Source organism: Mastigoproctus giganteus, chromosome 2 (assembly GCF_048544385.1).
Source record: "Mastigoproctus giganteus isolate SK-2022 chromosome 2, ASM4854438v1, whole genome shotgun sequence".
Lineage (NCBI taxonomy): Eukaryota > Metazoa > Arthropoda > Arachnida > Uropygi > Thelyphonidae > Mastigoproctus > Mastigoproctus giganteus.
In genome coordinates, this window is record NC_143576.1 from 209017866 (window position 1) to 209036527 (window position 18662).

Here is an 18662-nt window from a genome sequence, read left to right on the forward strand (position 1 = left end):
GACGCGCTTTGTCCTCTTTTGTCCTCTTGTTTATCCTTCTCTTATATATTCATTTTTAAATTTTATTATCATTTCCAATTATTGTATCACGAGATCTTCCCTTGAACAAAGGCTTACCGCTGTCTTGTGTAAAAGTTTTATATTCGCTGAGAGCCTAAAGAGGTCGATATGGATCTTTTTAGCAACAATTTTAAGCGTTATGTAAGCGATATGTTTATGGACTGGTGCCTGTCATGACAGGATAACAGCTATAACAGTCGCGTCCCATGGCGATTCTGAATTAATATGACATGACTAATGATCATCTGTATGAGAATCATATCCGATTATTGTTGCACCTGCAGGTTAGGCGTCTGTCTGGCTATAGTATTTTTGATAAATGGTGTCACACTAAGTAACATAAGTGAAAGTGGCCGCTGCGAGTTAAGATGTGCTGGACGCTTAAATTGTCAAGAATGCTAAAAGACACGAGATGCATAGAGACGCACTGATAGATAACCGCGATTATTTTTAATATCTAAAGATGCGATTACTTGCGTACCCTAGCAACCCAAGAGAAATAAATAAATAACTACTGTATAAGTTAAACTCAATGCAACAAGGCAGCATAGGTTTAAGAGTATAAATAATCTATATAATATTGGTGTGAATACACCATAGATCACTCTTAAAGGCAATAAACTACGTTTGTAGTGTAAAAGGGCATAATTTTATCTGTATCTCATATTGTGCTCCTCCTTTTATCTGTATCTCATATTGTGCTCCTCCTCACGAAAAAAAGAAATATTAATTGCCGTATTCTATTAGTCAGATTTTAATGAAATTTTTAATTGTTTCGACAAATATTTTTAAAAGGCGCGAATATAAAATTTCGCGAAAATTCGTCCACTGGGAGACCGTCTGTTACATGCGGATGGATGGACATGCTGAAGACAATAGGCGCATATGCATATATATGCGAACACGCCAAAAAATGGGGCGCCTCCGTAGCCAGGTGGGAAGGAGCAGCAGTGCGTAGCACACGCTTCTTGATTAGACCGGGGTTCGAGCCCGTCACCACCAAATACGGAGGATGCGGAAAGGTCAAGGGAATGACCACTGCATATTCCCGGAGCAATATGACCTTAGTTGCTAATGCTCCTAAAAAAAAAAAAAAAAACCAAAATAGCCAAAAAATGGTAGCCTCTTATGAAATAATATAAACAACTCTTGCTTATCATATAAAACTTTAAACTGGGAAGTATCCATTATTACTCAGGTTAAATGAAAGGAAATCAGTGACCGACTTGCTTTATAACGTTCATGACACTGGACTTAAATGTGAAGCCACTTTACACAGGGACAAAAACGCTATAACATAACGTAGAAAATAAATAGAAGAAAACAGATAATTAAATAAGACAAAGGAAATATTGTATATCTATTCATAGACCTAACTAGAATCTCAATATGGGAGTAGATTCGATATATTGCCCTCTCAAAAATCTTTACTTGTTTTTTACAATAAACAAGTACAGTATTTATATATATATACTTATACATACGGTATTTAAAATTGTATTATTTTCATAAGGTTTGCCTCGGACGTTTTTTAAACTCCTTTTAAAACAAAGATGTGTTTCAGCTTCAAAGCGTTGAAAGATAGGATGGGTTTGAACACCTCCCCTAATTACATTCATTCATTCAATCAGAATTAAACCCATGAACTTCAACTTGAAGACATTCATTTAACAAACAGTTAAGAAAAACACCCCTTTCACATGGTCAGCTCCATTCGCACCATTGCACGAGGTGTTATGGAATTAGGGTACACTAATATGATTAGTGTACTTTTCACACTCTGTAGCCAAGTCGTCAGGAGCCGGAGTGCAGTAGCATACGCTCTTTGAGTAGACTGGGGTTCAAGCCCCTGACTGCTAAATACGATCGATCTGACAACGCGAACTGGACCAGCGTGGCAGATTAGGGTCCATTTCCTTCAGCATAAATCGTTGAGGAGGCTTCCATCCTGCAGTGGATTGATAATGGCTGCAGTTTAATTTTTACTTCCCCCCCATACGGTCTACGATGAGTGGCGGCACTATCAGCTATTGTTTCCTATTACACCTCAAATGGCTTAGCTTGGCTTGACGTGGATGGAGTTGCCCGTGTTTATAATCGTTCGTTGACGATTATAAACACTCGAAGATCTTGCATATTCAATAAAAAAATAAATAATAAATAACTCTCCATTTGTGAGTCAAGATCTCATCTGTTAGTCACCATTCGGCAAAAGAAATTATTCTGCTGTCATTGTTGAGCATGGTATTTAAAATTGATTTGCTCCTTACAATTTCGCTTTGTATCTTCTGGAATGGTGACAATAGTTGAACGATCTTAACTGTTATCGTCGTCGGGAAAGCATGTACAAGTGGTTTTGCATAATGTTCTGAACAGAGCCACGACGAATTGTTACATAACTTTTTCGTAACTAATTCCAGCACTTCTTTACATTCTCCTCCGTAACAGCAGTTTGGCTCCCTGGAATTTCTACATCATAATCATAAACGCAATTCCACTTAAGCTGCATATACCAACCCATAGCAATCCAATAGGACGAGAAAGTCTTTCCACTTATACTGCGCTCTTATGAAATCCTTTAGATTTTGTCCATTTTGAGAAATGGGACAGGGATATTCTTTCGTGGTGAGGTGAATGGATCATTACTAAACTTATTGTCACAACTCCTTTATATACCACGGTGACAGGCCCCTCAAAATAGTCCAGATATTTATTAATATGATTAGAATCTTAGACGAGCGCGCGCCACTATGCTATATTATGTCTGATCTCTTTAATGATTCAACGAGTTATGAATGGTTTCATATTTTCTGTCTATGATATAATTTTGTCATTTGTCCAATGGTGCGTTCGTTTGCTCCGTAACTGTTTGTAGTTATGTCATGAAACGTTTGCAAACTGCGTTTGAGCTACTGTAAATGAGACAATCTGATAATCTACCCACTATCTCTTCTGGTTTTTTTTATCGATCACATGTACAGATAAAAATAAGAGATTGAATAATTTTGTCTAACCATTGTTTTTGCGTCATCCGCTTTTTGCGTATCTGTTACTCTCACCCATTATGTGCATTTACATGTTCCGAAAGATTTGTATTGCTAATTGGTGTGAATGGTGACATAATTGGCATGCTTAGGATACTTTTGCCAAGGATCTTAATACGTTGTTCTGTGTGTTGCAAATCTAGGGAAAGCATAGAAAGGACTGGTACATTATATGAAGAACTTCGGAGAGCGATGAGGAAACTGGCGAGACTTGCTGATAAAAGGCTGCACAAGTTAGAGGAATGTCTGCATTTAAGGACCTTCGAAGAGGAATCTAGTCAAGTAAGTTGTCTGCATTAATAAATCTCTATCTTACTGTGACTTCAAAAATTTAATTTCCACATATTTAGATAACTAAAAACGTACCTTGCTTAGATCTATAATTGATAATACTTTAACTATGATTTTGAATAAATATAATAGTTTTCTGTCGCATGGATGTAAACCAGAGTAGAATGCACGCAAACAGATATGATATGCTGAAGTCTCGTGACTAACTGGCTCTCCTCTTACATTAGACAGCTGAACTTCAAATACAGCCCCATTAGGCGGCCGTAGCCTAGTGGTCAGGCGCGCGGGTGCATAAGTACACGTGCCTTGAGTGACTGGGGTTCAAGCCCGTGACTGCTGAATACGGTGCTGTTTCTTGTATTCAATCTACCTTGCGAACTCCTCTGACCGTTTGGTCGTCCCGGAGTATAGACAGAAAATTGATTTATTATTTATTACGCATTTAGTCAAAATATTAATTGCTTTCTACTTCATGTAACTTTAAACACCATTTCCCTCCACCTTTTGATGCAGCATCAAACAGTGCCGGAACTGCCTAAATAAGGAAGCCCCCCCCCCTATTCAGAGATTTAAGAACTGAACTACTATTCACTGAAACTCATTTGCTGTTTTAAAGGTTGATATGATGATGTCAAAGCATCTTCTATGCTTTTATTTAGCTGGTAATTAAGCAAAGAACCTTCACCAACCCTAATTACAATAATCAGCAATAAGCTCGTTTCAGCTCGAGATGCTGGCAACATGCGCATTATTCAATAACATTATAAATCTCCATCGTAGCGTGCATTTGCCATCATACAAAACAGATTTGAACAGACAGAGCGGAAAGAAAAGCGAAACTTCACAATTAAATCGGTTTTGCCCTTGATGTATTCTTTAAAACCATGTAAATCACTAATCACAGTGTGGAAAACTCCTTAGTTCGAGCCCAGTCAGTGACGCGAGAAATTTCTTGGGCTTTTTAGTCGTGGCAGAGTTAGGTACGGCAAATTTCATACAGTATATTGAATATAATTCGATATATGAATAAGAAATATGATACATTGTTGATTTATTATTATTATCATATTAGCATTAGTGAAGTGTGATATAACTGATGAAAGTTTGGACTTTGTACGCATGCTTAGCTATCTCTGAGATTATACTGTCATCAGAAGATTTCATAGTCACATTCTTTCAAGTTTAATTTTGGAATAGCGAAAATCATAACTTATTTTCGTGCTCTCCAACAGAAATTGAAATTTCTTAGTTTTACGTAAATTATTATCGATTCATAAGAGCACACATTAAGTCGTAGAGAATATTACTTGAAATACTAATACAGTATACTTGCTTAAATTTTCGTTAGATAACTATTTATAGTTTCTTGGGCTTCGAGGTAAAATAAATAATAAAGTGACGTATATTTATGTCAGATATTTGCCAAATTCAATTTCATTAGTGAAATATTTGCCAAACATTTCACTCTTTGCATTGTACCGCTCTGTGAAATGATTTTTAAACGCAAATGATTGCTAGAAAATTGATTAAAGTCAGAATCTTGTTAGATTTTGGAAACTGGAACTACATGGTTCCAAAACTGAAGTAACAGTCAAGAACGGAGAATGTCGCGAGAACTTCTGGAAATATGCAATTTCAATTTCACCAGCTGATTGTTCTTTAATGACTACTGCACATTGATAAGCAGAGAAAAGAACAGTTAATAGTAAAATTAACTGAATTAATGAATTGTAATTTCGATAGAGTTCCGTCGATGACGGGAGGAATTTTTATGGGCTTTTTTCACAATGTGGCTGAGTTCGGTCTCAGGCGAGGGTAGCATGGTTTTTTTTCTCCCCGGAAACTGATTTTTCGCCCAGCAAACAGAAAATTGAAGCCATCCCATGCAACTTCTCTCGTTCTATGCACAATTCATAGAACAATATACTGGTTGAGTGTGAAGTCGTGAATGGAGTGTCACTAATGGGGTATATAGCTGCCTCAAACTAAAGCATGAGACTTACAGCAGTGCTGCATGCTGTTGAATCTTTTAAAAATTGTAGGTCGCAGTGATGTTCTCCAGTTCACTTCTAAGCTCCAGGAGAGATTGTAAAAGTGGTTGGATGGTAGCAGCTCGTCTCCCAAGACTACACTAATCATGGTGTAGAGCAGTGTTTCTCAAAGGGTGTGCCGCGTCACATTAGTGTGCCGCAAAATTTTCCAAGTGTGCCGCGAAATCTTAAAAAAAACTAGCGTCGTTTTTATTTTAACATCATTGTCCGAATATTTTATTTTGGTTGTAAGAATTGTTTGCATAACACAGATATAATATAAGTATAAATAAAAAAAATTGTTAATATTATTTTTCGTTCTATTTATTTAATTTAGAAATTTCTTCTTCTATGACTACGTAGGTGTGCCGCGAAATTTTTCTTCTTTGGAAAATGTGCCACGAGAGTGAAAAGATTGAGAAACACTGGTGTAGAGGATTGAGGTCGGGGGGATCGCGATGCCTATTCCAAACAGATAATGGCGTTCATCTCGACATAGAAATCGGCTCGACGTAGTTAGTCGTTATCGTTCTATAAGACGAAACTATCACTATTGCACCCGCAAAACGACTCAAATATTGGTCCATGATGTGCTATATGCAATCATTGTTTTTAAGATATTCCTCGAGCAGCATGAAGCATAGGTAAACTACGTTGTTTGAAGATAATAAAGCACTCAAAACTCACATTGGTATTATGTTTATTTCTGAATTGGAAATATGTACATAATGGAGTCAAATGTTTTGTGGTATTTTCTTACCACTTCTTCATTGACAGCTGCCTTTGCAATATCATTGTCACAAAAGATTGCTTCTGTCACAAGAACTTGTGATCTTTTGTGATGGTGATATTACAAAGACAGCTGTTACTGAAGAAGTGGCAAGAAAATGCCACGAAACGTTTCACTCCATTATGTAGATATTTACAATTCAGAAATAAACATAATACCGACTTAGGTTTTGAGTGTTTTATTATTTTCAAGCGGTCATTGTTTTTCTCTGAACACACAATGACAGGTCGGCACCTCCATCCAAAGAGAAGCCAGCTCAAATCAGCATACTGTTCCCTCCTCCATATATGTCCCTTTCAATGATGTTGTAGGGGAAACCTATACTCCTAGCTCTCGACAGATGACCGTGCTTTTCATATCACTCTGTAGAACAAATCTGAACTCATCGATAAACAGTACACACTTCCATTAGGCTTGGGTGTATGTAATTCGCCCTCTTGGGTAGCACAGTTGGTAGGATCGCTGTCCTCCCTCCCCACATCGGGTGGAAAAGACCCGAGTTCGATAGAGTTCCGTCGATGACGGGAGGAATTTTTATGGACCTTTTTCACAATGTGGCTGAGTTCGGTCTCAGGCGAGGATAACATGGTTTTTTCTCCCGGAAACAGAAGACTCTCTTCTGTGACATGAGCTAATATCCGTCCCATGCAACTTCCCTCGTATAGTTGAGGCAGACATAAGCGTTCCTGTAGCATCTATGAGGTCCAAATGCAGCCAAGATGGTGTTATCAACCAGTCTTTCCCCTCCCCATTTCGACGTAACTAGTTGGATCACTAGAACACATTCCTCATTAGAGGAATTTACAAGTTTTCCTTTCCGCTCTGTCTTCATTCAAGGTTGTCGCCCAACGTCTGACATCACCAAGTCTACTGGTACCAGTCCCTTGCTCTTGGAACCTTCTCCCAAGTCTGTGGACAACCGCATGACAACATAAAGACATCTGGTAACACCTGCTTCAGACTGATCAGCCTCAAGCTTTTTACTGGTCCTCAAGCGCAAAAATTCTGATAGTTGTTTGTTTCCTTTCCGACTTTCTTAGCATATTGGCTACTCTAACGTATCTGGTTGTTTCAGCGAAAGAGAATAAGCTCGCTTTCCTATTCGCCGAAATGCGGTTTTAGGTATTTAATGATCCATTCATTCTATGTTCACGGCAATATAAACAAATTATGTTACGAAATAACATATTTTGTATATATTGCAGTAAATGCTGAAGTTTTGGAAATGAGTGTATTTAACAAGAGTTCTGAATCTGTAAAAAATACAAAGTAATTTTTAAAATACCGAAAGCAGAAAATAGAATAATTATACTTGAAAAGAATATTACAATTTTTAGAAGGCGCCCTTTATACTTGATTAAATTTTCGACAAGCAGTTACTAATTTTTGAGTCTAAGGAAGGGGGAAGAAACACAGAAGAAACATCAAAAAAGTCTGCTTCGTGTTTTTTTTTTCTTTTAAATTATTAATCAGAATCCTGATTCATAAAAATATCTTATTTTAAAACTAAAATATAATTAGCAATACGTTGATTAAATGCGTTATTTTTCATAATGCTATCTTAAAAAGAAACGTTTATATTTCAAATGTGATTCAAATATCTAGCCCCACCCCTCACTCTCCTTACCTATTTTGCGTTTCAGTTTTCCGACTGTAAAGCGAAATACTAAGAGTTGAGGATGGTGGTGGGGGATTATTTGGATATTTGAATCTCATTCGAAATAAGTATATTTATTTTATATCATTTTGAGTTAAATAACCACAGTATAAATTGGGTGGGGGAATTGCCACTTCTAATTTGCACATTTAGCTGCTTAATTCCTGTAAAGAAATGCTGGTACTTAAGTTTGCAGATTCCTTAAGTTTATTTTTAGAATTGTTTGAAAACAGGAAGTTTCGTCTTCCGGTTGGGTTGTATCATTGTAGTTCCGTCTTCCAGTATTTTTTATAAGCGTAATGAGTATAATCATTGACATTTATGTTCAAATGGTTTCTTTTGGTTCCCCGTAGCAGCAACCCAAGTAATAATTTCAGTAAGGTCCTTGAATTTAAATTGGTGGTCACCAGGCCGTTATTAGGAAAACTTTAAAGACATGCGACACAGAGAAAAAAAAGAGAAGAAAAGAGAAACTCGCGTGTTTTTTGTTCATTCTACCGGATGAATGATGACGGCTTTGCTCTGCCATGAACATATGCCAGTCCTCCCTTGCTCAACTTTTTTTTTCTTTTTTGCCTGTTCCTTTGACCGTCAATCTGTAGCTATTCCATTAAGACGTAATTATGTAGTGTACCTTGAATGAAATGCTATACATCAGTTTTAGTCAAATTCTGCTGAGTTATAACTATTCTACATGTTTGAAAATCATCATTTTGAATTATTTCTTAAGCAAACATAACTACTGCATATATATTTTATCAATAATATGGTATTGCCTTTTTTGTTATTGATAGTTTTGTGATGATTTTTTTAATTTTTTTACTTCTTTTGCGGTAATCTCATTTCACTGTCAGAATTTTGTTTGTTTCCCCCGTCCTTAAAATCTTGCCCCTTGAGTAAGATTTAAAGTACTGCCTTGCATATGGATTTCTTTTTAATAATAAACCCAAATTTATAACTATAATACTAACTTCTAACATTTATCAGTATACTTTCTCAAAGAAAGTGTACTCAATGAAGTCAAATTTACAAAATATTTTAGTATCAAATTAAAGATATCCGTAATTATTGTTAATCAATAAAAATAAACAATCAGTTATTTAAAAATAATTATTAGTATTATAATGGCTAAATGATAAACGAAAGCGCATTCTTTCTGCATCTGCCAAAAAAAAAAAAAAAAAAAAGATAATAATAATAACAACAAAATAATTATAACATTATTTAAATAATTCTCAATTGCTCATAATAACCTTCCTCACTGCCGAAAAGTGAATATCCAAATAAACTGCCGAAGGTAAAAATACTGCCTACTGTTACTCCTGTGATATACTTTTTTATTTATATCTTTGGATTTATATATCTTTGTTCAATTTTTATGTAACAAGAATCAAGAAATAGTTAGGGAGGGTAAAAACACGCCTCTATGGATTTGATAACGTTTACTCGAAGTAATGAAAACACTCATGAAACCTTTTAATCCATTACACCACTGGTTTTACTGTTATTCTCTTTGAGATTTTTCGATTTATATATGATTTGCCTTTTGTAGATGCAAAATTCGAGGCAAATATCGTGAACAAGCATATATTGAAGAACGATTTTGATAAATGTACAAACCCCTATCGAACTACAAGTATTATAGATTTCTGCCGGCTTCTGTAATTTGCTTTAATGTTGAATTCATGGTGAGGGGAACAGTGGTAATTTCCTCGCTCTTTATAAGCAAATATAAAAAAATCCAAATATTGAAAGATTGGCCACTTCACTTCACTTCCCCCACTACCCTGACAATATGTGACCAACCCCTATCGAACTACAAATCAATCAGTGTACAAAACTCTGGTTTCAGCTGACTCTGATAATCTTCATTTTAATATTTTTATTCACCGTTCTTAAAACGATTTGATTTGTCTTTGTTGAAAAAAAATAACCACGTTTTCTAGCTTTTCTTAAGTACTGTATTCATAAATGTGCAGACTCTATTAATACATACTTTGGTGCCAAATCATTATGATAATTTGGTGTATGTGTTCGCGCGCACGCAGTGTCTGACTGGTTACCAGCAAACTCCTATTTGCAGTGTTTATTATTATTATTATTATTATTTTTTTTTTTTTTTACTTTCGTTCTTTTTTCTTTCTTTTTTTTTTTTTCCCAGCTGTGCAGTGCTTTAAGTAATTGATCTCCCCACGCCATTAGACTGTTCGTTGCACTGTAATGAGCCTGTCAAGTTTTGTCTTCCGCTGCTTTTCTAAGAGTAGCGCGATCATTAAGATGCCTTTCGGTACTTCTTTGCCTATTGTAGGACAGACGTTGCCAGTTTTGACTGCCACTATCTGCACAGAATTCACTGAACAGCTCGTGGCCTGTGGCAAGTAAATGGTGAAAGCGAAGGTTATCTGAACGTTATGTATTACATGTGAAAGGAGGGAAGGGACGAAATAAATTGATTAAGCTGCTGGTTAGAAATAAAAAAAAGCACACTTCAGAAAATGTCTTCTGTCAACTGTCAGTGAACACGATGTCACCTGTCATCATCTCCATTATTATAGACACTAGTGATGTCCATGGTGGATGCTGCTAGGACATATTGCAGAATATGAACGCATAGTATATGGCTGGTCGTTTTTATTAATTTATTTTTTATCTTTATTTTAGTTTAGAACTTCCGCTTTCCATGAATTAGCCAAAGAGGAATTCCTCCCTTCACCTTTCCCAGCTGTCGATCTTCTTGAAGTTCAGAGCAAGTTTGTATGTGTCATTTATTAGAAGACATTAAAATAAACTGATGGAACGTCCATTGTTTTCATAGCATGAGGTATTATTTTTCTCCAAGGTTGTGCTTACTTCTTTGAGACACTAGAGGTGTTGCTTACGATGGTGAAGAGACCATGATTTTGTTCATCACAATTTGATAGATTCATCGTCTTTTGAACAATGAACTAGTCTGTCTGTCTGCGGGTGTTCACAATGTTGTTCGTGAAATAAACACAAAAGAATCGCTAAAGAGGAGAAGTCATGTGACATCTGAATAAAGTTCTCAAAGTTTTATTTTGATGACACTTACAAGTCCTCATTATGAGCTGTTGGACTACAAGATTATATTTATTTCTGAGTATTATAATGGCCATTTTTTCTTTCTAAAAATATTTTCCCAGGCGTCAAGCAGAAAGATTTGCAAACCGACAGTCCCCATTTGAGCTGCGTCCAGAAATCCAACTTAGATTGGAGTATAGGTGAATGACTTTTGGAATGTTTTTTTTTTTCCTTTATGTGGTCACGAAGCTACAGTATTCCCACTAGTATTATTTCTTCTCGTATACTTTTAATATTGCTTAAGTATAGATGGTTTGTAATTATTACAAATTGGGGTGTTTACAAGGTTTGATTAAAAATTTCGGTGGATATTGCAAAAAAAAATTTATTCAATGATAAATGTTGATATTATTTATGCTTCGGCGTAATCTCCTACAATCACACACTGATCAAAATATTTTTGCAAGTCCTTTTGTGAATGTTTATTGGTAGATTGATCTGTTATTGGATTGGATTTCTTGAATCGATTTAAATCGTTTTCCTTTTTTTCATATCTTGTTTTAATTTTCGGAATATCCAAACTTTATATAGTGCCAATGGTAATGTTTATTCGATCAAAAATTGTCAGATGGCGCATTATTCTGGAACACGTCACTCAGTGTTCGGCTCCTTCATGGCGAAGAAGCTCACCATTTTTCGTTTAATTTTAAAGTAACCTCGCGGAACGAATACTGATAATACATCCCTCGTTGTCAAAAAATGAAACCAGCCTGGTTTTGTACTTGATTTTCACTTCCATACCTTTTTTTTGTTTTTTGCCTTGCACTTTTTTGCCTAAGACTCATCACCAGTTACACTAATTTTTGTTAAAAATTTAGGAGCTGGCATAGCTTGCTCGAACAATTCAGGTGAAATGAGGACTTAATGCTGTCTTTGATCTCGAGTGAGAATGTGTGGAACAAACTTGATGCTATCTCGCCATCTGACCAGATCCTCAGTCAGAATTGCCTAAACTGAATCAAATGAAAGAGACGTCTCCTTTGAAGTTTCTCAAATGATCAATCGTCGATTCGATCGAATGATTGTGTGGAATTAATTTATTTTGATAGTTTCGTAAGAATGTTGACGGGCGATCGCTTCTTTCTTCATCTTCAAGCGAAAAATCGACTTCGACCATTTTTGCAGGAATTTATTCCAGTGATCTGCGACACGCTACCTGAAGATAAACTTCATGAGATCGAGTCTTCTGTTACTTCTAAAAATTTTGTATTTGTGCCGTGTGGTTCTTTTCCCATTTTCCAGTGAAAATTCTCTTGTTCATTTTACTGATTTCCTTCAAGATCCTGTACACTTCTGTTGGATCCTCCCTTAAGGTGTTTGGTTGCCAAACTTTTTTTTTTTTTTTGAAAGAATTTCTCGGGCGAGGGCCGCATTTGGCTTCCAGGAATTTATATAAATTGTTTATATTCTATGATCGATTTAATTGTTTTACATGCAGCAAAACAATTAAATCGACCATAGAATATACACAATTTACAGCATCGACGCCCGATGACCTCAATTGCCTCGACGCAAATACAAAACAACCCCAGCTACCAAAGGTACTGTTGTTGCAGCTATTGCGTGCACCTGCGCACATACCACATGGCAAGCTTTGAAATTTTGCTAAATACACCATATTCTCCTAACGTTAGCCATCAGGTTCCTTCCTGTTTCCATTCCTGAAGTAATATTTTTGAGTGGCATGCTCATTTCTGATAATTAGTCAGGATTGCCAAGGTATCCAGAGATGTTCAATAAACAACACCTTCGGACAGGAATTCATCGGCTACAGAAATGTGCTATGCATGGGAAAGGACTAATAAATTTATCTAGTTTCAAAATAGAGAATCAAGTTTAGCTATATAGAATCCCTGGTCACCAGAGATTCTACACAGTTGAACTTGAATCTGTACTTAATGTCATGGGCTCTGACACAGAATATTCCTGCTCCGTTTTTCAATGTTCTTATATAGTACTTTTGTTTTAAAGGTGGCCTTCAGTTAGGAGGCTATGAAGGCCATTTTGTCTTATTTCTCCAAAAAAAAAAAAAAAAAAAAATATATGCTTCCAAATGATTGTCCGACAACGCCATTTCAATTTATAATATTGCATCTATGGAAAATGAATTCGTAATCTTCAATGAACTTTACATTTCTTTGAAATGCATCTATGATGTCACGTCTCCTTATAGCCTATACCCATCGGTTTCCAAATATTAAGATGGAACTGTTAAATCTGAGACAATAATAAAAATATGCACTTCATGGAATTTTATTAAATCTTTTGTTACGACTCAATTACTAGTTAGAAAAGAAATAGGACTCGATTTTCATGCATCATGAGCATGAGGTCGTGACTACCCAGAACCGAACAAAACTGATGAACCATTTTTAGGTATTCATGAATAATAATAATAATAATAATATTATTATTATTATTATTATTATTATTAACAATAATATTAATAATAATAATAAGGAGTATAATTTGGGTGTTTATTAGGAAATGTAATCACCTTTGAAAGCCAAACATCTCTCACAAATAGCTTTTTTGTTGTTTAAAAGGCGGTTGATAGGATGCTAATTACTCATAAAATTCTGCAGCAAGAGAGCTTGCTAATGGAGCGGTTTGAGTGTAAGTCAACGCGCCCCACTTTCTCCCTAAAGCATCCGAAACGTACTCAGTTGAATTTAGTTCTGTAAAAAAAACCTTGTATAAGCAAAAAATCCTTCTACCGAAGGAATTCTTGTGACAGCTGAATCTTATATAGAGAAGCATTATCATCCATGAAATTTGATTAAAGGTCTATGGCAGTTATAAAAAGTCTTGCATAGAGTTCAAGATCTCTCTCTCTCTCTCTCTCTCTCTCACACACACACACACACACACACACACACACACACACACACACACACACACACACACACACACACACACACACAAAATTGGTGTAGGCATTCATCATTTTCCATAATAACAAATTCGATCGTAGAATAACTCCCTCCAACTGTTTGCAGTGCCCTTAATGTCGCCAACTTTAAAATCTTCGTCTAGCCCTACAGTACGCGTATGATTAAAAGAGAAATGCAGCATGCGACTAAATAGATTATATGAATGGATTTAGAAGACTGAACATTTTACCATAAACAGAACCTTCATCCGGTCCCAGACTTGAGATTGAACGGAAACAAAGCCAAGTGGTCAGGCACGAGGGTGCGTGATCTGCCAAATACTGTGCTATTTCTTTTATGCTCTCTATCTTGTAAACTCCTCTGGCCATGTGGTCCAGAAAATTTATTTATTTATTTATTCTATCATCCCAGTAGAATAGGACGTTATTAGGGCAAAACTTCGACAAGAAGGTAACTTTACTTAAGCATACCCGTTAGCTAACATCTTTCGTACCCTCTCTTGCACTCCTTGGAGTGCACTTCTCTGTCTATATTGGGCCTTGTTAAGGTCTCAGACTCTGGCGCCTATGCAGAATAGTGCTGATTAGATCCTATGCACAATCAGGGCATCCGTATTGCCATTTGTGAATTTCGAATGTCCCCGATTCACAGCCGCATATCAGGCAAGTGAACTACCTCTGGCTGTCAGGCATGCACCTTTAGTATGCGTTTGAACAAAGTCGTTTCCAGATCACCCCACTGGGCCATCTGTTTTTGCGATTTATTCCACGCTGGGGAAATGCTTATGACACCCACCATGCAGCTAATGGACGCTTTGGCATCCCATTTGTGAGCTCTTTAATGATCTCAACCTACAGGTTGGGTATGTCGCAGGTCATCTTGGTAACCGCTCCCACCTTAGGGCGTTTGTTTTCTGCCTTGTGATTTCTTCTTTTGGGTTGGAACAGGGCAACAACACTGCTATCTTCTTATGAGCAACAGCTTCTCTTTCTTTTTTGTTGCACAAAGGTTGCTCCAGTTGCTGGATTTTAGCTAATTTATACCGATAGTTCGAAATGTGAGATATCTTCAAGTTCGGTTGTACATTTCTAGATGGTACTATCTCTTTACAGATTTCTGTATTATAGATTGCGTTATATTTTCTGTCTAGCATTTTGCTGTCCAGGAGTGAGATTATGCTCTATAACTGAATAAATAAATCTGTAGCCTTGTGGCCATGATTGGCAACATTAAAATTTTCACTATGCACACGTTGCAATAAAGATTTCTTAAATATATTTCCGTATTCTTGTAATTTTTTTAATTGCCCCCTCCCTTTTGTTTTAATTTCTTTCTAACCCAGATCTGCAGTTATATCTTCCGTCGATAATCTTTGCTTCAAAAATCTTCGAGAATGAACGAGACAGACCTCTTAGCCGACCGGGCTAGCCGGGTGGGTAAAGTGCCTTCCTGGCAACCCAAAGGTCGCGGGTTCGAATCCCGCTTCGGGCTTGGATCAGAGTAGAAAATGCAAAAACCTTGTGAGGTGCAATATGGCCACAGAAGCCGATGCACCAACAAAAAAAAAAAAAAAAAACAAGCCTCTAATTGACGAACATTTAGTTTACGTGAAGCTGAAGTCTCCTAACATTGCTACCATTTATTTAGCTCCTGACTCTGGTATTTATTTCATTATTTATTAGAGTCCTGAGTCTGCTATTTATTTTACCATTTATTAGGCTCCTAACTGTATTTATTTTGTCACCTAACTCTGCTACCAATTAGTCTTGGCCCCAGCCACGAATGATTGGTAGCAGAGTTATGAAACTATGTTAGAATAGGATGCGTTAACTTTGTACTACGATGTCCTGGCTTTCAACCATAACTTAGTATTAAACTCTGTGCGGTAACGTGTCTGCTAATTTCAAGTTTCGCCTCGCAGCTGACACAGAGCTGCCCTACTGGTTTTCATTCTTACATAAGTTTGGTGACTTAAGTTACAATATTACGGAACTTTGGGATTGATTTCCAGGAATGTATTCGTATGTAGCAGCAATAACTTAAAAGGCTGGAGAAATACCGAGTTAGCAATAGAAGGGGAAAGAATGAGGGCAATTCATTTGAAATATGAACTTTACAGAACTAAACTTCAGAATGCTTAAATTATAACTTCCTCTTGACCCAGCACCAGAAACTTCTCGCGTGTGCAAAGAGAAGTCGCTATTAGTTCCATCAAGAGGAGGAATGAAAGGAAATAAGTACGTGTTTGCGACGTAATGTTGTGGAGACACTCTCGGCGATTGGACCTTTTGAAATCGATTACGCCGCGTTCCTACAGTTAAACCGAAAATACCATTTTATTTCATGCTACACACGGAGAATTCTTGTTAATGTCACTCATAGCTCGGATTAGCTCTATTTGACGGGCATATCTAATCCCAGAAATGTAACCAGTAGGCGTGAAATTGCTTCTGTAGTCCAGAAACAGTAGCCAACTCCCTTATAAGCTACTGTATGCGCACAGCATTATTGTATCCTCCTGTCAGGCTGGTCTCTCTGTCTATGCCATGATGGTATTCCTTGCCGTGATTAGAATTCTCACATTCGGTGTAATGATTAGTATTTAAATACATGAAGAATTATACTGTACATAGGAATCGTGAACCACAACTTTCAAAAGTTTGGAACGATATAAGGATTGTCCATGATAGTTTAATGTCTATGTTAGTTCATTTTATAAATCTTAAAATGAAGATGATGCTGTTGATTATACTTGTGCGTTTGTTAGGATTATCCACAGGATTTGACGATCATAGGAAATATGATTATACAGTCTGACAAGAAGTAAAAGTGTATTGTTATTTTTGTGGAATTGTACAAACTAGTTAATCGGAAATATCGAATTAAAATCACTCTGCTACATCTATTATTTATTTATTCAAATAAAGGAAAAGGAGAGGTTACATCTACCCCTAGACATCAAACATTTGCTAAGAGGGTAAACATAACTATAACAGATTAACAATATATACATTAATATAAGGATACAGATCAAATTTATTACAGCAGGCTAAGACAATGTTCAGAATAAATGTTCTAAATAAATTCAGTATCTCTGGAAGCACGGTGCGGGAGAGTAGGCAAGTTGTAGAAGGCTGTCCGGAACAGAGGGGAGTGCAGTTTGTCCTCAAGCACAGAAGCCTACGGAGAGCGGAGGGTACTTGAAACATCTAAAATTACAGTATTGCATAGGTATCCGCAAAGACTTTGGATCTGTAGGTCCACATGTCTTTGACATGTAGGTCTATGAGTACACATGGTCTCATACAGGAAACCAATGATGTTATCGCTATGCCTCTGCTCAATTATTGTGCCTCCTGAAAGCATATACAGGTGAATACATCCACCGAAGTGGTGATTTTCAAACTGTAAGAGTCCTTGGACAATTACTTATTTTTACTGAAAAGTAGAAATCATTACATCCTCCTTCAGTCACTATGTTGCATTAAATTTTTATAATATCAGATAATACAAGGCGAATATAAAATAACTTCCCATGACTAATTTAAATTTCATAAATGGATAATTATTTCGTGCATCATGGGAATATAAACTATTGCAAAGTCTATTTAGGTTGAAAATTATCCATAACCGCAGTTCAAGAGTTCAATATTATTACCTCCGTTTTCAATTATTGAGGCTAGTTGTGGAATAAAATTATTCGCAGTTATTTAAATGCTCGGAATCAGTATTGAGAACTTCTGTTCCAGTTGCATATTTTCAAGTTATAATAAATTCTAACGCTTTTGTAGAGGCTATTCAATATCAAAAATCCAGACAATGAGATTATTGCTGGAAAAACAAGTTACACTTCAATGAAAATAAAGTGGAACTTCATTTTATTGGAATACGTCTGTCAAGACTCTTGGTTCATTTAATTCAGGCAAAATGATGCCTTGACAAATGCCAAGCATCATTTTGTCTCCGCTGCTGAAATAAATGGTTGTATCAGTTTATATCTTTATTATTATCTTTATCTAAGTGAGTATAATCTTGAAGAGTTCATACAGAGATCATATGAACTATTACTGAAAATTAGATGATACATTTGAAAACAATATTATGTCGTTTTCCCTCATTTATTATTATTTATTTCCCTCGTTCTTTTTCATTCTCTCTGTTCTCTTTATTTCTGTGTTTATTTCTATTTCTTTATTTCTATATTTCTTTCTATTTCTGGTTTTTTTTCTCTATTATTTCCCTCATTATTTATTTTTTTCTCTTTATCTCGAATTTAAAAAAATAAATAAAACTTCTTATTTGTTATATACAGTATTCACAGTATAAGAAGGAATATCATTGCGTTGTAGATTTAAACTCACTTTGAAGAAATCCCACAGATTACAGAGTTATTACCATACCTACCTCAAACACAGCAATGTACCTCAGTAGCAATTCACATTATGATTTATAGGTCCGATAAAATAATCGCTCCTCTATGAATGAAAGTCGTTTGATATGATTAAGCTGAAACATATGGAAGCGATCCTAGGGCTTGTATTGTAGCGCATGGTTAATTCCGTGTGGTGATCTTTGACCCCATCTGTTTCCGTCTTAAGGTCGCTTCAGAGTGAGGTCAACACCCAGATATGTCCGGGTCGGTTGCTTCCAGAGCTGGATGGCCTGTGTAATACATATGGAATTCGCTGAAGTATTTCTTGTCTTCATTCATTCAGTCGAAAACTGTGGATATAAGAGGAAAGTTTTTTTGTATAATTGCACCTTTTACAGCTTGAGGAAACCAGAAGTGATGTTTCG

The 18662-nt window shown here is 36.2% G+C and overlaps 1 protein-coding gene across 3 annotated transcripts in view; it reads left to right on the forward strand.

Annotated features, from left to right (window-relative positions):
- Positions 1-18662, forward strand: part of LOC150090018 (pleckstrin homology domain-containing family G member 4B-like) — a 1014666-nt gene that overhangs the window by 799512 nt on the left and 196492 nt on the right. For all 3 annotated transcript variants that reach the window (XM_090389713.1, XM_090389714.1, XM_090389715.1), the window contains one exon: positions 3248-3386. In XM_090389713.1, the coding sequence (XP_090245839.1) occupies positions 3248-3386 (139 nt within the window). The remainder of the gene's footprint in view (positions 1-3247; positions 3387-18662) is intronic.